The sequence below is a fragment of the Mirounga leonina genome, unplaced genomic scaffold (genome assembly GCF_011800145.1).
Source record: "Mirounga leonina isolate KUSES-001 unplaced genomic scaffold, KU_Mleo_1.0 Mir_115, whole genome shotgun sequence".
NCBI lineage: Eukaryota > Metazoa > Chordata > Mammalia > Carnivora > Phocidae > Mirounga > Mirounga leonina.
This window is the reverse complement of record NW_023270268.1, coordinates 88,797,562-88,819,282: the sequence shown is the minus strand read 5'-3', so window position 1 is coordinate 88,819,282 and position 21,721 is coordinate 88,797,562. Positions and strand designations below refer to the sequence as shown.

Below are 21,721 nucleotides of genomic sequence, written 5' to 3'. Positions count from 1 at the left end.
AACCTCCTCCCCACCCGGGGCCAGGCTGGGCGGCGAGGGCTCACCCGTGCCGATGTAGAGCACGTGGTAGAGCGTGTCCTTGGCCTGCACCAGGTCCACCACGAGGTGTGAGAAGCGCACGCTGTCCTGGGTGACACAGGGCTCGGGTGTCACCGGCTGCACAGCCTCGCTCATCAGGAACAGGCGCTGAGCGTCCTGCAGGCTGCGCTCCGTCAGGTTCTCGTTGGGGCCCACCTCTGGCAGAGTGCCGCACTACCGCGGGGGGGGGGGGGGGGGGGGGGGCCCGCCCCCCCCCCCGGGGGGGCCCCCCCCCCCCCCCCCCCCCCCCCCCCGGGCGGCGCGGGGGGGGGGGGGGGAAGAGATGCCTCTAAGAACTAAGGGGAAATGAGGCTGGGAAGATGGGGAGGAGGGACCTGCGGGGGATGGTGAAGGGGGGGCGGGAGAGATGAAAAAGGGGCTGGATTATCTAAAAATGAATCATTGGAGTGTGGATAACAAGTGTGGTGTGATTTTATGCTGTTGCTGTAGGTGCTCCTCCCCCATGTTGGGCCACAACTTGCCTTCCTTCTCTCGTGTTCCTACCAGCTCAAAGTTCTTACGCCTTCCAAACCGAAGCTGGAGGGCCACTGCCGTGTATGGAGCACTTACTACATCCCAGGCACTGTGTCAGGCACATATTTAACCCTTACAGTTATCTTTGAGGTCAGGAGTATTATCCCTAGTCCCAGATAAGGGTAAAGAGACTCCAGGAGGTTGGGTGACTTGACCCAGGTCAAGGTCACACAGAGGGAGAGCTATATCTGGGTCAGGATGATCCCACTGCAAAGCCTGAGGTCTTCCCATGCTCCATACTGCCCCGTGGGCAGGAAGTTGATGGATTTGAAGGTTGACCATCATTAGCTTCCTTTGCCTCAGGGCTCTTTCCTCTTCTCCATCATAGCACCAGGGGATGCTCACATCATCCATGGCTGGGCCCTGACCCCTCCTGTCACTCAGACCCTCCAGGAATTAATACCCAGTCTAGGTAGACTGCAAGCAAACTCCAGCTAAAATCCCTCAGTTCTGACCAGACAGCTTGTGAGTGCTCTCCTAGTTTCCTATATTGAGTCTCCCTGGAGGTGTGAAGTCACATTTAGAGATGGCTCAGAGTAGGCTCCCTTGCTCTGCATCCCACCCACTCTCCCGTTCTCACTCCACCGTCTTAGGGAACTATCGCAGGCCTCACAGATGGGTGCAGACCAGCTGGGACAGGTTTGGTGTTTGTGCTAAGCAGCTGGGAATCAACTGGGGGGCTGGTCATCTAGGAAAAGCTGGCCTGTGAGGAGAGGGAAAGGGGAGGAGAAGCTATACCTGAAAGTTGGGGATGGGGTTAGCGATGGGGAGCCAGGCAGCCCTGGGGTTCTCCTGGTAGCGAAATGGGCCATTAAAAGCCTGGGAGATGGCACTGAGGTTGAAGGCGCAGACAGCAGAAGCGGCGATGCTGTTTCTGAAAGACAAGAGGTGGTGGGGTGCTGCCCTCCCTGCGGGCCTGGGTCCCTTAAGCCCCACAGCCGGCCGTCCAGGCACTGTGCGGCACAATTCCAAGGCTTGCTGAGGGCCTAGCACAAGCCCGGTGCTTTCCCCATGGAAGGAGGGTGCGGTCCTCACACTCTGGAAACTCTGGGAAAGGCCCACTGATGAGAAGCCCTGGGGGATCATTCTGTGCTACTTCCTCATCCCTTTCCCTTCTCCAGTGGGAGGGCCAAATAAAGTTAGTGTTTTTCAAACACTTAGTCCAGAGCCCACTGTCAGAAATATACTTCATATTACAACTCCGAATAACACGCCCCCGAGCACACACATTTGTAAAGAATTTTCATGAAACAATACCCTTACTAAATGCATTGTACTCCGCTATTTTTATTCCATTCTATTCTGCTTTCTTCATTTTATTTTACCCTTCAAGCTGGTTATCAAACCCCTGATTCATGCTGCCCAGCCCACAACACCCTGAGCCGGGTGACCTCTAAGACCCGTTCAGTCCCGGGATCAGGGGTTTCTAGGAGTCTGATGTGAACAGGTCACAGAGCCCATACCACTCAGCCAAATGTTTCCAGTTCTGTTCTCGGCATTTAGACCCTCTCCCAAATGTGTCCATCACCCTCCCTGCCCTTTCTGCCTGGCCTCGGCCCCCATCATCTCTGGCTGGATGCTGCGCTGATCTCGTGGCTGGCCTTCCTACAGCCTGTCCAGCCTCCTTGAATCCATTCTCCACAGAGCAGCCACAGGGAACAGTTCAAAATGCGCATCCAAGCTGGTCTCTGGCCAGCTTCACGCCTTCAGTAATTTCTCCTTGCTCTTAGAATAAAGATCAAAACCCTTGAGCAGCAGTCTGTAAGGACGTAATTCTTCCCATCCTAGCCCCTCAGCCTCCTCTCCTGTTTCTCCTCTTCCTCACCCTCCAGGCTCCTGCCACACTGGTCTCCAGTAAGTTCCTCAAACATTTCTGTCTTCCCACTCCGAAGCTCTGTGTGTGTTCTTCCCTCGGGCTGGAATGCTCCTCTCCCCTAGTTAACTCCCATTTATCCAGTAGATGTCACTTCCTACAGGAGCCTTCCCTGATCACTACCCCTCCATACTGGTAGAGGCTTCCCTGCACACTGCCCTTTCCCTTTGTAGCATTTATCACAGTTAAAATTGGGTGTTTAATAACCACTATTTCTAGAAGGTAAGCTCCTTAAGGGCAAAGCCAGGTCTGCTTTTGCTCACTGGCACCCCTGCTTCCCTCCCTCCCCCACCGTGACAAGCACCTGGCGTGGAGAAGGCACACAATACAGAAACTATTTCCAATCCATACCACTCTCATCATTTCCCCCTGGTGCCTCTCTAGCAGCTCCTGCCCCTTGCTCATGACTGCCCACTATCTTGTGCTGACTGCCTGGCTGGTCATAGTTCCTGGCTGTCAGCTCATGGCCTGCGTGGGCTGCGATGGACGGGTATCCCCCCGCCTTGGATGGCCTCTCTGCTCCTGTTTCCCAGTTTTGCTCTCATCCCTGTCCCTCCTCTCAGACTGTGCTTGCTATAGCTAGCATGGCCCTCCTCCAGTCCCTGCTACCTGGGGCCCAGCGTCAGCACACAGCACTCTAGGCTCATATGTTTCCGAGGTCCTCACAAAGAACCTTGCCCAGCATCCTGTACAACAAACGTGTTCCTCGGTCTCTGCTGCCCGTTCAGCACTTTGTACATGAAATCACCTGATTGGGTCAGCCTTTACACAGGAGGAGGTGGGGGGAGGGGGGCCTCGTGATCTCCGTGAGGGCTACCCTTCCTTACATACACCCAGGAAACAAAAGGGGCTCTGATTCCCAGCCTGTGTCTCCCAGTGCCGTCAGGACTGCCAGGAGGCTCTGCTGGTTAGGTTTAGCAGGATCATGGAGTCCTGAGGTTGGAAGGGACTGGAGAGAATTCTCTCTGAGCTTGCCTGTAGGCAGCTGCTCCTGGACCCTCCCGGGGCTGCCATCCACTCATCCAAGGCAGGCTATTTTCCTTTCACCACAGCAATTTCTTCCTGCACAGAGCCATAATCCAGCTCTGTTTACTTTCTTCAGATCTGGCCTTGGCCTGCCCTTCACAGCAATCCAGAACAAGGGCTTACTCCTCCAGAGGCAGCAAGCCACAGCCAAGTAAGGAGTGTGTGATGTGCGAGCAAGTTTACCCTGAAGACCGGCTGCACTCCCCATTTTACAGAAGGAGAAACAGGGGCCCAGAGAGGGACCTGCCCATGCCCTCCAGTCCGCGAGGCAGGGACGGGATAGCAGAGGGCCAGGGACTCACACGTTGGTAGTGAAGACCCCGTAGATGAGGTCCTGCTCAGGCAGGTGGAAGGCACTCTGCAGCTCATTGTAGTAGAAGGGGATCTCGCCTGGGCGGGAGCAGTTGAGCCGGGCCTTCATGAACGTGGTCCATGTGTCCTCCAGTAGGAAGCGGCCCCCCACGTCATTCTTGCACACTCGGGCCACCCGAGAGTACACAGTGCGTCCGCAGTCGTGCTCCACCGCGTTCTCCCGCAGGAAGAAGTATGCAAACAGCCCAATATCGTAAGCTGCCACGAAGTTTGGCTCTGGGGGGCAGGAGAGGAACAAAGGGGTGGGTCGGGCCAGCGGGGAGGAAGGGGACAGAGTTGACTTCCATTTTCCCAGATGCGCATCCTGACACCCTTGGACAGTTTGCTGACCTAACCCTGTTCCCACCTCCACTACGAAGTTATAGTAATAGTTAATCTGTGCTACTGAGCACTCACTGCCTACCAGACATTATTATAAGTACTTTCTGTGATCCTCGTAACAACCTACGAGGTAAGTACTACTACGATTATCCTCTGATTACGGATGAGAACATTATGGCAGAGAGAGGTCAAGTACTTGCTCACAGCCACACAGCCAATCAGTGGAGAAGCAGGAATTCAGCTCCAAGGGAAAGGAAACTCCTACCACCCTCTCCCAACCTCTTCTTTCCTATAACCCTTCCTCCTAATGAATTCCCAACTCTTCCTCTGCCCTCATCGCTTCCCCTCCATTTGTTCTGGGTACATCTGTCATTTCATCTGGAGTCCATCTCCAGTGTACTTCGGTCCTTGGGCAAACATCTCCCCGATTCTGGGCCTCCTGAGGAAGCCAGTGTGATGCCTTTCAGAGGCGGGGCAGGAAGGAGGATTGATAGGGCTCAGGGTAGGCTGGCTCGTAGGAGAACCCCCACCCCCGGGGCCGTGCCCCCTTACCATTGAGCCACTTGGAGTTATACTGGGCGGTGCGAAGTGGTGGCCCGCTGCCTAGGCTGCGGTAGATGGCGGGGTCCCGCCCTGAGAAGTCAATGACGGTGGCCGCGTACAGCTCCCCCTGAGAGGAGATGACAGCTGTGGAGTTGTGGCGTGGGTCGTAGGGGCAGCGGGCCACACCATTGATCTTCTCTATGGTCCGGCTGAGGTTCCCCACCTGGGGACACGGGGAGATAGGGGCACTTTTCCCTGAGACCCAGGGGCTGCCTGTTCTCCCCTGCCCCCCTGAACCCGAGTTTGCTTCCTCCTGGGTCCCTGGTGTCTCTGAGCCTCTCCCTGTCTCCAACCTCCTCCTCACTTGCCCCACCTCACAGTCCCTCTGAGGGAGCCACCATCATGGAGGGAGGAGGTTGTGCCAGGAGCTCCATCAGCCTCTGTTCCCTGCACACTCCCCCCCCAGTCAGGACCCTCCAAGGTGAGGTTGACTGATAAGATACAGCAGACCCAGTTACATTTGAATTTTGATGAACGATGAATAATTGTTTAGCATAAGTATGTCCCAAAGCTTGCGTGGGATATACTTATGCTAAAATATAATTTGCTGTTTATCTGAAATTAAATTTAACTGGGCATTCTTTTCTGTTTGGGGTTTTTTTTTTGTTGTTGTTTTTACTAAATTTGGCTCCCCCACTCAAGGCTGTGTGGTGCCTGGGTGAGAGAACCTCTCCATGCCCTCTTTAGTCTGCCTTACCCTGAGGGGGCCCCACCTGTCTGCTGGAGCACACCGGGGAAAAGGCATTGGTCCCGCACATGAACACTTTCCGGCCAGTGACAATCAGGACTCGCATGTAGTTCTGACACTCCTCCTAAAGCATAGTGATAGAGAAGTAAGAGAGGGACAGGGGCACCACATGTGGGGCTGGGTGTCTTCCTTCACACCACTGCACCACAAACATTTGAGAACACTCCCCTCTGCCCCCAATGTGCCCTGCTCTGAAGTTCAGATTGCCTCTGTAGACATCCCCTCCCCTCACACATCCCCCCGACCCCCAGGCCAACCTGCTGCGTCATTGCCCACCCCGATGCTGAGCGCTGCATCCTTACCTGCACCCAGAGCTCCCCCCGCCACGCACCTGCAGGCTGGGCCTCTCCCGCAGGCGGCCCTGTGCCCCCAAGGTGCCCCTCCATCCCCACAACCACAAGCCTCTTGCCAGCTCTAAGCCAGGCCCCTGGACCACGGGAGCCACATACCTCAGTCTTCCCTTTGCTTTGGCAGGAGCGGCGCGTGTCCTCATTGGAGGCCCACTCCGTGGCCTGTAGGAGGGGCACACAGACATCACACCCTGTGCCACTCACCGCCAGGCGGGCAGCAGTCAGGGCTGGGAGGGGACCGGATGCTGGGAAAGGGTCAATGACAGCCAGCAGGGTAAAGGCTCCCCTCACTACATCCACGTGGACTCAGAGGCCTGCCAGATCTCCTTACTCAGAGACCCTAAGGAGGATGTCCCCTCAATCCAACACCGTCCCCACTGCTTGGGTCAGGGAGGCCGGCAGTAACAATGTCTTCATGCTGAACTATCCCCATGCAGCTCTGTCCTGGGACCTTCCCATCTTTCCTCCCCCAGGTCAGCCAGAGAGCTGGAAGTGGCCAAGGAGGACCTTCAGGACCACCCCAGACCCAGAGTGGGAGATGGAAAACGTGCCTCCCTTATGTGCCAGATGTCCCTCAAATGAGTGGGAGGCAGGGAGGGAGGAAAGGCTAGATTTGCAAACCTTAGAGACAGATCTATTTAATTTTCCCACTATTACCCTGCAAAGTGGTTTTTGTTTGTTTGTTTGTTTTGTTTCCCCCTTAACGGGTGAAGAAACTCTGTGTGGCTCGCTGCTGCCATGTGGTAGAGCAAGGACTGGAACCCACATTCTTGATTCAAAGGCTCTGTGTGTTTTTTCTCTTTATCCCGCTGTCTCAGAACCTTGGGCTTCCCATTTTGTAATTGCTACGCCTCCCTAACGCTGTGCTGTCTGCTTCCCTCGTAGCATGACTCACGCTCTATCGTGGGGTGCACCATGGGGTGCTTGGGGATGCAGCTTTCACTCAGGGACTCGTGTTCCCAAGTGTCCATGACATTAGGAAAGGGCTGGTCCCCACCTAGGAACCCCCCTTCCTCTTCACCTATTCTGTCTCTGCTCTCTCACACCCCTCCCAGCCTCTGAAGAGCAGCTGCAGGGGAGAGCGCTACCCTCCATGTCCAGGCAATGTCAACAGCCCTGGTGTGTGGCTCATTAAGATTTCTGGGTCACACGTATAAACAAGAACTGCCTACCTGTCCTGGGAGAGGGAGCCCTGAGCAAGCAGATCTTCTATCCAAACGGGAAACAACAACAAAAAAAGCCAACCTGCTTTTAATTTCTCACAAAGCTCCTCCTAGCTATGAAGTCCCTGCCTGCAGAGCTCCAGGGCCGGGATGTGGGAGAAGAAGGGTGCTGGGGGAGGAAGCTGCAGGCTGCTGTCCATGCACAGCTCCAAGATGGCTGCTTTGTGGGGCAGAGGGAGGGCTGACTCCGGCAGAGCCTGGATTCAGGAGCGGGGGGAACAAGTTGCTCATGCCTCCATCAGCCCTCTGAGCAGGCTGGGCTCCTCCTGCCACGCCAAGCCTGGAGCTCAGGAAGGCCTCTGCTCCCAGACCTTGGAGGGCAAAGGACCCCTGGCATCTGGCCTCAGAGCCATGGGGTTTATCTGGACAGGAACAATGGAGGCATTGTGATCCTCAGGACCCCATCAGCTCCATGGCTGAGTCTGATGTGAGAGGAAAGAGGGACAGAAACAAGCAACTCTGGGGCCCCTGAGGCCGACAAGAGCAATGGCCCACAGACACTGTACCACAGACACTGGGCCTGAAGCTCCAGACAGTGGGTGGCTGAGGGGGGTTGGGGGCTGGTGGGCAAAGGGATTTTGCTCATAAGGGGGTGGGAGTTCCACTGGCTGGGTCGGTGGGACAGTTGTGCACAATCAAAAGCAGTTCAAGTTCCCCTGAGCTGAACACCCAGACAGGCACTGTGCCACGACTTGACAGCACCTCTCTCTTGGATCCTCACCGCCAGTGAAACATGTAGACTTTTGCTCATTTTACAGGTGAGGAAAATGAAGCTCAGAGAAGTTGAGCAATTCACCCAAGGTCACAAAGCTAATAAGCAACAAGCCTAAGATGCAAACCCAGACAGTTAACACCAGAGCTGAGCTCTCTCTGTTACATCCTGCAGCTTCTCACAGTGAATAGATTTCTCAAGCCCAAAGTTAGAACATATGGCCTGAAAAGGATATGTATATTTAAAATGGTAACAGCACAGAACAGGCTTGTTTGAGGCATTTTTAAAATTTTTATTTTATTTTAAAAATTATTTATATCCAAGTAATGATGTACAGAGTTGAAAAAGTCAATGATATGAAAAAATTATTAAAAAAAAAACCAACCGGCAACCCACTCCTCCTCCACCCATCCCATTTCCTAAGGACAACCACTTTCAATGCTTTTAGCTTTTTCTCTGTGTTTGTTTTAATAGAATTTCTTTTAATTTAATTTAATTTTTTAATCCCATTTCTCAAAAATATGTATCAATCTCAGACTTTCTCTTCTGACTTCCTGATATGGAGGTAAAGATTTTTCCCGATCACCCATCCCATTCTCCCCCACCCCAAAGCACACCTACATTTCCCTTCTCCCCATCCTCCCATTGTAATTATGTAATATTAAGTATTTAAAATGTTAATATAATTATTTTTAAATTAAAATCAACATTGGTATTTACCTTATTATGAATATATAAAAATTGTTTACTACTACCAACGAGTACCCTGTATTTCGCTGAATATAAAACACAGTTGATTGTAATATGAAACACCAAGGAAGAAAATATACTGCCAATCAGATCGTTATTACTTAAATTTTTAATGTAAACTTATCAAAAGTGCTCTTATTTAGACATACAATTTCTATCATCTATCAATCTTGTGTGTACAAAGAAGAAAAATGGAAACAAGCCCAATAAAGTATTCTTAAACCTTCTTGAATTCAGTTTGCCTCTTCTGAGTCACTTTCCAGTTGTTAGTGCTCATTTGTTTTGTTATGTTTGCTTGCTTTAGAGGATCATTTTTTTGAACCACCCAGGGCTTCAGCGATTCAGCAATTCTTAAGGCGTATTCCACTCTGGTCTCCGGAATTTTCTTCTGAGCTATGGATCCCATTCTGCAAGTTTGGATGCTGGTACTTTCTTGGTCTTACCAGAAGGTGTCCACAGAAGGTTTTCCAAAAAATCAGGACTCATATTTCCCCCTCATATGATCCTAAAATGGTTTGTGGCCTGAAATGTTAATGGGTTGCTGTTATCAGGGTAATGACCAAGTTCACACCTGTATAGGCAAGGACAAGTCAATCAGGACGGCAGTCTGGTTGACAGTGACTAAGACGCCATCAACCAAAAGACATGGCCTGATTTCAGACTCATTAAAATGTCAAAATGTGCATCTGAGAATCCATAAAATAATGCCTATTCTGATGCGGTTTCCTCCTTGACCAAGTTTTTGTTTTTCCTGGACTGAATAATGCCTTGATTTTCTTCATTTGCTTGTTTTGCAACATACTTACCACTAATTTTTTCCCAAATGTCCAACAGGTGTTACAAATCCATCTCAGTATTATTTACTGTAAACACAAATGGCTCTGATCATCCATTCGTTCCTGTCCTCTCCCTCCTGCCCCAGCCTCCAGGCTCCTGTCCCAGTGTGGACTGGTTGCTCCTGGGGCCTCCTATTTGGCTGTTATCCTGGGACTTACCTTCTCTCCTTTCCTTTTTGCTAAATCCCATGTTTCCCATTTTTTTGATTTACTTGCTTATTTTGGTGAAACACATCTCCAGTATCCTCCTAAGAAAAGGAACATAGTAGAACAATTTCTTAAAACTTTTTATTTATTCATTTATTTGAGTAATCTCTACACCAAACATGGGGCTCAAACTCACGACCCTGAGATCGAGAGCCACATGCTCTTCTGACTGAGCCTGCCAGGTGCCCCATGGTAGTTCAATTTTTTAAAATTCTTGCATGTTTGATTCATTCTATCTTCATACTTGATTGATAGCTTTGATACAGAGTTCTAGGTTGGAAATAATCTTCACTCAGAATTTTAAAGGCATTTATTCTTCCAATGTCTCCTAGATTCCAGTGTTGCTATGAGAAGTCTGATGTAATTCTTTTCTTTTTTCTTTCTTTTTTTTTTTTTTGAGGGGGTCGGGACGAAGAGGGAGAGAATCTGGCTCCACGCTCAGCATGGAGTCAGATGAAGGGCTGGATCTCATGACCCTGAGATCATGACCTGAGCCAAAATCAAGAGCTAGATGTTTAACTGACTGAACCACCCAGGCACCCCACAGTTTGATGTAACTCTTATTCCCCAACTTTTCTAATGACCATTTTCTTTTTCTTTAGACTCTAGAAGCATTTTGGATCTTCTCTTTCATAACAATATCCTGGATTTCACACTGATGTGCCTTAGTACATGTCCCTTTTGGGAACCCATTCAGCCCTTTCAATGTGAAGACTCATGCTCTGTGTTGGCAGATATTCTTATGTAATTTCATCTTTAATTTCTTCCTCACCTTTTCCTCTGTTCTCTTTTTTGTAGCTCATTAATCCAGTCAACTGTTGGCCCTTGTGTGTTGATCCTCTAATTTTCTGTTATTTCTCCCTGGTTCTTAATTTCTTATTTTTTGTTGTTGTTGTTCTAATTTCTGGGAGATTTTTCTTCAACCTCATCTTTTGATCCTTCAATTCAATTTTTATTTCCCCAATCACATTTTTCATTTCCATAGTTTTAATTTGTTTTATAAAACAATACATTTTTATATCTCAGAAGATTCCATTCATTTTTTTCTAATTAATTTTAAAAAATGTTTTCTTATATTTCTCTTATTGTCCCTGTTTTCTCACAGGTTTCTTCATTCTATTTGCTTGTTTGATTTGATCTTTCTCTTTTACTTTAGAGGCTTTCCTGATAGGTCTGGTGATTTTTGGCTATTTCTTTATATTTAAAAATAAATCAACTAGCCATTTCCCACTGAAAGGAACCGGCATCTTAGAGTAATGGCTGATTCCAGGGCTGGGGTTAGGAAATGTACAACAAGGTGAGTCTGGAACACCTCCTCACACCTCACACCCAACAGCAAGGATGCAACCAAAGGCAACCAGGGTCCTCATGTCAAAGGACCCAGGAACCAACTTGAAGAGGCCCCCTACTGGCAGAGATGGGATAGTCATGGAAGATAACTACAATGGATTGAAACACATTCAACAATGTTTAAAGCCATTTTGAGTTTGTAATAATAATAAAATAATAAAATTAACTGATCATCATTGACAGATTGAGCATTGACAGACACTAGCAAAACTGCTCATTCTTTAAAATGTGGTAAAGAAAGAAAGAGTATCAAACATTTATCCTGCCTTTCCTATATGACTATATGGTTGGGTAACCAAATAGGAGATGAGAAGTTTTTCTTTGTAGAAGTCCAGCTCATACATTGTAACACCTACAGAATTAATGGATCTGGGAAACAATCATCAGTGGCTGCTAACATTGGAAAAAAACCAGAATACTATGTGCATCCTAAAAAAAGTACACAATAATCCCTTGAAGTGAGCAATCTTGTTGGAATCTAAACTGAATAAAGTCTTTAGATCTAGCAATCAATTTACAGATGATGCAGAGAATAGAGGAAAATGGTAAAATGTACCACTTGGATTGCAATCAGCAAAATCCAGACTATAGGATAAATGACCAGGTTTCTTCAATAAATAAATCACACAGAGAGAGAAAGAAGAGAAACACTGTTTTAGCCCCATACCCCATTAGTGTCCTTTAGCTTTCTTGGAGTCTCAAATTTGGAGACTCACCAGTTAGCTCTTTAGAGAAAGGGTCTTAGTCTCCCTTTGTTGGGGGAGGGGTAAAATGGATGAAGGGATTGCTATGTGGGATGGGATAGGAGCCCTGGATTCCAACCTCTCAATTTAGACAATTTCAACGATTTCCCCCTTATCTTTATACCCCATCCTCACATTCCTCAATACCTAACATCCCAATTTCTGAGCCCTTTGGGGGGGTTCAGCTTACTTCTCTGGCATATTTTCCTCTGTAAACTGTTCTGCTCTGCTAAATCAGTTATGACTGTCCATCCACGTTCCATCTCCCTAAAATGTGTTTAATCTCTTCTCCATTGATGTCTCTCTGTCATTGTGGATCTGAACCTTTAAAAATTCCTCACTGTCATTTTAGTGGGTTTTTGTGAAGAAGTGGAGATAGACATGTATGATCAATCAATCTGCCATGCATAAAGCTTTAAACTAGGACTGTTCCAGAAATTCCAGTATGGCAATCTCTAGAAACTGCATGTTTTTCTGCTATGGGAGAGAACAGGTGAGTTGGCCAGGAACTGGAGAAATCTCCTTGCAGACTCAGCACCTCCCCTGGATGCCAGTGACAATGGCTCAACACTAAAACATCTTCTGAGCATTAAGTCCACCATTCAGCAGAGGTTAGATTTCAAATAACTTGAGAGTCGTCAGACTAGCTTGGAGAATGTAGAGATAACTAGAAGAGAGCTCAGAATCAGCTTCATTGTCTGCCAAGGCCCAACAAAGCCCCACACGTGCCCTGACTCGTATGTGCAGAACAGTCTATATTTCTGCACTTTCAGGACATCTGGTAGCCCAAGATCATAAATCCATTGCAATTAGGCCTCTAGTCACCTCATCCCCTGGAAGCTCTCTGGCAAAGGTCAGAAAATTGCCAAATCCAAGTTAGCTCATCACACAGCATCCCCCTGACACTCTTGACCACTGGTCACCTTTTCTTTCCCCAAACCAGTTTAAGTTACACTGATAAATAGCCATCACAGATGAGCTGATTTGACTTCCCTTCCCTGTCTACAAGCATGAGTAAACACACACACACACACACACACACAGCCCTCTGCTGCTTCACACATCTCCCTTCCCTTTAGTGCTTGGAGAATTGGGGAGGAGGCTCAGCATTTCGATTTTCCTGAAGGAATAGTCGTTTATATAAATTGTTTAATAGGGGTTAGGTACTTAAAAGTCCTTTTAATGGACGCTGGTTTGCATAAACTGTATTTAGATTATTCTTTAATTGTTTAAATTGTCAATAAAGCATTGAGCTTTAAGTTTGGTTAAATCCTACCTTGGGGCCAGTGGGAGGATCAGTTGGCTGTAAAGGAGAGTTGGAACCATGCATACCGCGGGCAGTATGGAGAATAGAGGAAGCTGGGGTGGGGGTGGGGGGCTGGGCCTTACCTCCTCCTGTGGTATGGGGCAGTGGTCAGCTCCATTTTAGCACTCGGTTGCCCTGAGCCACTTGTGATAGCAGATGCTGCAGACTGAAAGCTTATAAGCAGAGACCCAAAGTCCCAGAGAGGGCAATGGAAGGGCACTTGCTGAGGTCAGGCTTCTGTGGTCAAAAGTCACGGCTTTTTCACCGGGCCAGATGACAGACCAGGGGACTGGAGGCCGGGGTTCACCCCCAGCCTCTCCAGGGAATGCTAGACAGCCCACTCCAACTTCTCTCCCTCTCTCCGCTTTGTGGCCAGATGGTCCCCACTACAGTGGGGATGTGGGCATGAAAAGTATTTATTCCTCTCCTTAGTTCTGTCGTGGAGAATCCACTCTGGACTCCTGAGCTCAGGCCCCAAAGAGACACCCTGGGAAGGTGGTAAAACCAATTCCTGGTCCACTTGTGGCTGATTTGCAGCGCCCTTCAGAGAAGGTGCTGCAGTTGAGCCCCCGCCCCCAGTGTGAGCCCCCAGTGTGAGTTACGGGGGTGGCATTAAGATATCTTCCTAGGGCTGAGGCCAGATCAACACAGAGAGGGATAAGCCCAATGCCAGGCCTCATCAGCAAGCCAGAGAGTCCTAACATCTGATCAGATGTGGGACCTGGGACCAGCGGGCCAGTTGTCAAGGACACCTGGGATGCCAAACCAGCTGGGCAACACCTACAGAAACGATACTGAGCTCCTAGAGCAGCGGTTCCTAAATCTGGCTGCACACTGGAATCATCTGTGATTTGAAAATCCCAGTGCCCAGCTGTACCCTGACAAGCAAGTCAGAATCTCTGAGGGTGGGACCCAGGCGTCAGTGTTTTTTAAATATCTCCTGGTAATTCTAGTGGGCAACCAAGGGTGAACCACTGCCATGAGCCAGGCTAGCTCCATTCCCAACCTGATTTATGCTATCCAGCTCTGGAAGGCAGAAACCTAGATGGCACCACTGGGGGCCAAGGCTTTGGCTAAGCCCTCCAGGGCTGCTAACTTCCCCAACTCTAGGGGTCACCTTCATGCAGAAGACCATGCCAGGTGTGCCCTGGAGTTGTTTGATGTTGTGACCCTGCGTGTTTCTGTCCCCTGAAGATCTTTCTCCTTCTCTCCATCCCATTCCACTGCCTTAGTTCAATTTTCCCCACCACTCATCTGGGCTATTGCAGTTGCCCCCTAACCGGCTCCTCCACTAATCCATTCCCTGCACCAGGCCAGGTGATCTAAACGCCAAAACTGATCATGCCACTTCTCTGTTTAAAACCCTTTAGTGACCCCCATTGCCTTCAAAATAAAATATAGACTCCCCTGCTCAGCAGTGAAGACTTTCTGCAGTATGGACCCTCTCTTTTCCCAGGCCTCACCTCCCTCTCCTTTCCCACTCACACCCCATGATCCTGCACACTGGGCCCCTCAGCACTCCATGCTCTCTCACACATTTGTGTTCCCCCGTCAGCTGCCTGGCAAACCCCCATCCTTCGAGCTCCAGCCCAAGGATAGCTTTCCGAGAAGTCTTTGCTGACCAAGCGGAGCCTGATGGGTTCCTAGCGCCTCTGGGCCATTGGTGAACCTAGCATTCACCCTGCCTGCATGCTTCCCACCGCATTGCTTTTATTTCTGTGCATCCGTTTCTCCTTCTCTCTTTGACCACTTTACTGCTCCTAGAAGACTTTCATTTGCAGACCTTGGGAACCAAGGAAGCCAACTACCTGAGCTCAGGGCAGGGCCCCTGGATCCACTCCCTCCCAGCCACTTTGAACCAACCACCTCTGCACCAACGTCCCCCAGGCCCTGACCTGCTGTGCTTGGCATCTTGGCTTCATTTTCTGTGGATGTCACATGGTAAGTAAGTTCTGTATGGGCTGCTTGTGACCAAGCTGGCAGTCCACCGGATGCTGCTATAGCCCAGACCCCAGGACCATGCCACAGAAATCCCATCCAGGACAGGGAATCATTTGTAACCTTATCTGCTTATTCCTGAGGCCAGTGACTAAGCCTGATTCACCTTTGGATCTCAAATGCCTAGTACCATGCCTGGGACTAAACCCAGGTTTCCGGGGTACTCAATAAATGTTTATTGGGTGGGTGGTTGGATGAATGGATGGCAGGTTGGCTGCTTAAGGTAAGGACTGGAGGATAGATAGACTCATAAACAGATGAATGGCATTTTCCTTTCAATTTATTCTAGTTCTTCTGGGCCCCTCCCTTCTGATGGTCGGAACTTTTCTGCTCCCTTATACCTCCCCTCTGGCAACCAGCTGCAATGGTCCCTGTGGATATACACCCAGGTGCAGCTAGAAGAAATCAGACCAGAATGTCACAACAGCTCACTAAGGAGGTGTCCCCTTCCCCAAATGCCCTTTGCAGTGAAATCCTATACCAAACAGCCTAGCGCCTGACCACCTCCTTTAACCGTTCTGTACTAAGGTCCGATGCAGCACTCATCGTCTTGTCTTGGCTACACTGTGAGCTCTAGAGGGCAGAGCCTCTGCTTGTCTTATAGCACACCCCCCCGCACTCCCCAGTGCCGATGCAATAAACACAGAAGCCTCCCAGACACAAGAACTGAGTCTTTCCCCTCACTGAGGAAGAGATGGACTTCTTTTCTCTAGAATGTTCTGCCTCTGCAGAGGTGGTTTGGCATCTGTTTCTCAATCTGGGATAAATGTTCTGGATCAAGGAGTCCCATTAAAATGCCTCCCAGAGCACTTAGGGAATTATGCTTGGGGAATCCTTCTTGGCAGCAGATAATAAATCAATCACAGCTCAGTGAAAATGCTGAGTTAGAATGGGATCACTCAGGCCAAGCTAAGAAAGGAACCAAGGATACCCTTTCTCTTGAGGCCAAAACTCAGACCTCCGTGTAGGACTTAGAAGGACCAACCATTCCAGTTTGCCCAGTACTGTCCCAGATTTAGCACCATAATTCCTATACCCTGGGACCCCTCATTCACAGGCAAACAGGGCCAGCTGGTCACCCGCACCCGGGTGCTCCTTCCCTCCTGCATCGTGCAGTTCGTCTGCATGATGCAGTTCGCCCTGTGTGTGCCTCCGTGTTTATGTGACCACGACCCCACTTACAGCTACCTTCCCAGCAGTTACCTGGAAGCCAGCCTGAGTCCATGCCCATGGGGCTCCTGGTTTTGCCCCTAAGGGCTGAATTCTGAATCTTGCTTCCTGTGTTACCCCAGCCCCAGCTCCCAAATACCAGGGAAATCACAGGAAAGGGAAGGAGAGGGGAGGGGAGGGAAGGCAGGCAAATGTACCTGAAGGAGGGAAACATTGGCAAGGCTGAGTCTGAAGAGGTAGTTCCTGTGAAAACAGAGACAAAAATCATAAGTCAAGCTGGCTCTGCAGGCAGGTCCCCAGGAAGCAGCTTCCTGGCTCCTGCTTTGTGGGGGCCTGGGTGCAGACTGTGGAGGGCCTATGGTGGGCCAACCCAGGGAGAGCTTCATCTCCACTGGCTCTTTTAACCTTCCAGCAACCCCGGGAGTAGAGAGAGAAAACTTCATTTACAGATGAGGAAACAGGTGGGATCAATGTCCGAGTCACAGAGACAGTAGGTGAAGGAGTTGGGATTAAGCGGCGGACTTGTCTACTTCCGAAGCCCACACTGTCTCTGCCCCCCCTCCCCCAGCTGTGCTGGCAGGACCAGCCCCACCACCATCTTCCCCGCCAGGGAGCCCACTTCTGGTAAACTTGAAGCCTCACGGAGGCTCCTGCAGGAACCTAAACAAGCCATCTCCTTCCTTCCACCTTGACCCACTCCGGTCCTCAGACAGGCCAGCCATCTCTCCCGACACGGCGCCTCGGGCCCCTCCAAGTCCTGTCTGCCTCCTCATCTCCTGCAGTCCCTCCTGCAGGGACTCTGGATCTGCCCTTCCCACGGCCACTCCCTGGACCACCGTGTCTCCTCTTGCCCAAATCACCGCCTCCGTCCCCTCCCGATTCCTGTCCTGCACCATCCAGCCCACACAGGGCTGCCAGCTTCATCTGCCTCAAACGCTGTTTCCGTCACATCAGCCGGCTGCTCAAAAACCTTAAATAAGGAAAGAGGTCCACACAAAAACCTGCACATATGTTTATAGCAGCTTTATTCACAATTGCCCAAACTTGGAAGCAACCAAGAGGCCTTTCAGCAGGTGAGCGGATAAATAAACTGTATCCAGGTAATAGAATATTCCTCAGAGCAAAAAAGAAGAGAGCTATCAAGCCATGAAGACCTGGAGCAACCTTAGATGCATAATACTAAGTGAAAGAAGCCAATCTGAAAAGGCTACATACTGTATGATTCCAACTATATGATATTCCGGAAAAGGCAAAACTATGGAAAGATCAGTGCTTGTGGTGTGGGAGGATGAGCAGGTGGAGCACGGAGGATTTTTAGGGCAGTAACTACTCTGTATGACACCGTAATGGTGGTACATATCATTATACCTTTGTGCAAACCCACAGAATGTAGACCAAGAGACCATGATGTTGACTACAGACTTTGGGTGATAATGATGTGTCAGCGTGCGTCTTTAATTGCAACAAATGGACCCCTCTGGTGGGGGAGGCTATGCATGCGTGGGAGCGGGAGGTATGTGGGAAACATCTGTGCCTTCCTGTCAAGTTTGTTGTGAACCTAGAACTGCTCTAAAAATAACAGCGTTAATGTTTGAAAGCCCTTAGATAACAGTGGTGATCTGTTAACCAGCCCTCGGGCACTCACAGTGGCAGGTGGGGAGGACACCGCTTTGCCTGGACTCTGGAGCTACAAGGCCACTATGACTAGGCATGGACTTTGAGGGCGACAGGGCCACTGGTCAGCATGCCATGCAGAAGTGACTGTAGGCTCACGGAGTAGACCCTGCAGCAGAGGCAGGGAGAATTCCAGCTCGGCTACCTGCTGGGGACCTTCTGGGAGCTTCAGTGTCTGCATCTGTGAAATGGAGAAACGGAATGCCTGTCTTTCTCATTTCACAGGCCTGTGGAGACAGGGGAATTGTGTGATGCATCTTAAGAGGCTTTATTAATGTCAAGCAGATCCAAATCCAGAGTCTTGGATTTCCCTAAGAATTTTCTTTCTTTCCTTCTAATATCTTCTTTTTTTTTTTTTTTTAAGATTTTATTTATTTATTTGAGAGAGAGAGAATGAGAGAGAGCACATGAGAGGGGGGAGGGTCAGAGGGAGAAGCAGACTCCCCGCCGAGCAGGGAGCCCGATGCGGGACTCGATCCCGGGACTCCAGGATCATGACCTGAGCCGAAGGCAGTCGCTTAACCAACTGAGCCACCCAGGCGCCCCCTTTCTAATATCTTCTTTTGGCCATTTCTCTTTTGGTTCCTGAGGTGTTTAGGAATAAGTGCTTTAGAACTTTCTGGCTCTTCTCTACTGAGAAGAGCACTGAGGAGAAAGGTTGTGGAGTGGGCCAGCAGGAGAAGGGGGGCCCTGCTGAATGAATCCAGGGGCCTGAAGGAGACACCCCAGCCTGAAGGCTTCTCTTCCCCAGCTCTGGTGCCAGGCCCAGCCTCCACTTAGCTTCTTTGCTATCCTGGGGCTGGGCAGGCCTCATGGGGTGACCTTGGCTCTAGGCCTCTGCTGGACCTCCCCAGCCCCTGCCCTGCAGAGCTTCCCCGTCCCCTCCCTCCTGGCCTGAGGACAGATGGGCTCGGGCTCTGCCCCAGCTGCCTGCTCAGGTAATGCAGGCATCTGCTCGCAGCTTTAAAAAATTAGGGGAAACATTGCATCACTTTATTAATTTTTATCCCATCAAAAACCATTCATCACAGCATTGCAGTCTGCTCTTCTGGGAGATGAGAACAGAGAGAAATCTCCCCAGCCTGACCCACCCCTAAATCCCTTATGGAACAAGGCAGGTATACAGGAATGAAAAATATCCCCAGCCTGAATTCCAGAGACCCAGGGGGTCAGAAAGAATGGGGGAAATGTCTGGAAGAAGAAAAGGAGGAAGGAAAGTGACCTAGAGAAAGGGGGAGAAGAAACTGAGGACTCACTTCATTTGCTGTGTGGGCTGCAATGGACCAAGGGCAGGCCTGACTTTTCCTGTCTCTGAGGGCACAGCCAGGCTCAGGGTGGAGCTCCCCATGTGGGGAAGCCCCAGAGTGGATGAGAAAGAGCCCTGTGAACACAGGCGGGTGGCCTGAACCTTCTGAGCCTCAGCTTACTAGTCCATACAATGGGAATAATCACAGACCGCCCTGCCTGGGGCGAATGTGAAGATGAGGTGATTTATTACATGCCTCATTTACTCCATGCTGTAGGTGCTTTACTGCATATATGGTACTCTGTTGTCATCTTGTTAAGTGATCTTGGGAAGCTCCCCTCCCCCTCTCCTGTCCCTTGCCTCTTCATGTTTAAGTCCAGGGCAGTTGGATTAGACTAGTGATTTTCAAACCTGAGAGTCACCACACTCACCTGGAGGGCTGACTAAACCACATTGCTGGCCCCACCGCCAGAGCTTCGGATTCAGCAGGCTTGGGGTGGAACCCAAGAATTTGCATTTCTAACAAGTTCCCAGGTGCTGTTGGTCCTGCTGGTCCAGGGACCACTCTTTGAGACCCACTGGAGTAAACATCTCTAAGCTCCCTTCCCTACTAGAGTTGATGGTCCATGATTTTGTGAGAACTATCTCCTTCTGTTCCACTCCATAACGTCTCCACAAGTCCTCCCTAGATCCAGAACAGTGGGGTTCAACAAGATCAGGCAACACAGAGGGAAGTGAAGGGCTTCACAGGAGAAGTTGGCGGCCTGAGTCCAGCATCCCCGGTGCAGGTGGCCAGCCAGCCAGCAGGGGGCTCCTGGGCACCTTCTCTGCATGGAGCTCCCAGGCAGGCCGTTGACTGGGCAGTCCTGGCAGCAGGGTAGGGACAGGGGGTAGAAGGTGGCCAGCAGGTGTTCTGCTCTCAGTAACTACCAGCCACGAAGGAATATGGCTTGCTGAGATCTGGAGGTCTAGAGCTCACCCCCCCACTCCCCGCCCTTGCTCCAGCTAATGCTTCCTTTTGTGGGAGATAGACATTCAGATACAGAAAGGGTCTGGCAGAGGGGAACCCGGGCCCAAGACAAGGGTCTGCCCATAGTGGGCTCATCCCAAATAATATTCCCTCCAGCCAGTTCTAAGCACACTGCCACCCGTGGCCCGAACCCTCCTACACCTCATTACCTGGCTCCCACGATGAGTTGGTTCCTGGAGGGATCCAGAGCAAGCTGGGAGAAATCTCGGGCTCCAGGGTAGGTGAAGTTAAAGACCCATGGCTTCAGATCTGGTGGAGGGACAGACAAGCGTTCTGGTTACTGCTGCACCAGCATCCAACCCCAGAATGGAAGGGGGAAAGTCAGGATGAAGTCAGGGAGCAATGAGGCAGGGACACCCCCGAGACCTGGGTTCCACCTGCCCCCTCTGTGAGCAGCCAGCTGGGGGACAGGGAGTGGGGGTGTCATCATTGTCCCTGCTATGTTCCCTAGTTCAGAGAAGGGCTCCACCTGACCCCTAGCCATCCAAAGGGAAAACTGTAATCATCCTTGACCCCCCCCAGACCCTCACCAGCACTTAAAAACACTCACAAATCCTGACTGTTCCACCTCCAAGAAATCCATCCCTCTTGCCCTCTGCACCCACTCCCATTCCAAGCTACTATCGTCTCTTGCGTGGACCCGTATCAAGAGTATCTTATCTAGCCCGGCTTCCACTCCTGCCCCTCCAGTCCACTTCCTACAAGGCAACCAGAGTGATCTTTCTAAAATGCAAATCTGGTCATGTCACTCTCCAGCTTAGAACCCTTTAATAGCTCCCAGTTGCCCCAAGGAAAAGTTGCAACTCCTGTGAAGGCCTTTGGGTTCTGGACTCACTGTCTTCCCAGTTCCAATGCCTGGCACATTAACTATTTAGTGATCCACTGAGACTTAGAATGATGCTTCATCTTTTACATTCCCCCTCAAACTACCACTCCAGCCACACTAACCTAGAACACTGCAGATCTCTCCCACCAAAGCCTGCAAACCTTGCCCTTCTATGTTCCCTCAGTGGAACAGTCCTGTTCACCCCCCACCCCCACCCCGCCTCTCCTGACTCCCCCAAGCCAGGGTAAGTTCTCTATTTTACTGCCATCAAAGCCCCCAACTTGTTGGGGGTCTAGCCCCCTTGTTTTCTCTGGGGTGTACGGAAGATCTTGCTTCTTAGATCTATAGGCTCTGCCCAGCACCTGGAAGGAGTTGAGTGAATACATGAGTAATCCTCAACTCCCTTCTATATACAAAGGATCAAGTTTTCAGACAAGGCTCCACGGAGGTGGGAGAAACGGGACATGGGTGGTCAGTGTCTATCATTGTCTCCTAGGAAGGCCAAAGCCTACCATGGGGATTGGGGGGAGGCAGAGACCTCACAGCCCTCTGGATGGATGGGCAGTGGTCTGAGGAGGGTATACCTGGAGCACAGTGCCTAGCTGACCTTCTCTCTTTCCCTCCCACTGGACACCCACTTCTCCCATCCTGGTCCATGGCCTCCTTAACAGCTCCCCTCAGCCGCGGCCTCATGGGCGGGAGAGAACTGATCAATAATGAGGGAGCCGTGGGGCAGAGAACTTTA

General features: G+C 50.4%; 1 protein-coding gene across 1 annotated transcript in view; it reads right to left on the bottom strand.

The window, feature by feature from the left end:
- SEMA5B (semaphorin 5B) overlaps window positions 1–21,721 on the bottom strand; it is a 118,672-nt gene that overhangs the window by 14,618 nt on the left and 82,333 nt on the right. Inside the window, exons 3-10 of the mRNA XM_035000016.1 lie at window positions 20,300–20,399; window positions 16,398–16,443; window positions 6,005–6,067; window positions 5,521–5,619; window positions 4,757–4,970; window positions 3,814–4,099; window positions 1,351–1,486; window positions 45–252 (exon numbers count right to left, since the gene is read on the bottom strand). Of these exons, the coding sequence (XP_034855907.1) occupies window positions 45–252; window positions 1,351–1,486; window positions 3,814–4,099; window positions 4,757–4,970; window positions 5,521–5,619; window positions 6,005–6,067; window positions 16,398–16,443; window positions 20,300–20,399 (1,152 nt within the window). The remainder of the gene's footprint in view (window positions 1–44; window positions 253–1,350; window positions 1,487–3,813; window positions 4,100–4,756; window positions 4,971–5,520; window positions 5,620–6,004; window positions 6,068–16,397; window positions 16,444–20,299; window positions 20,400–21,721) is intronic.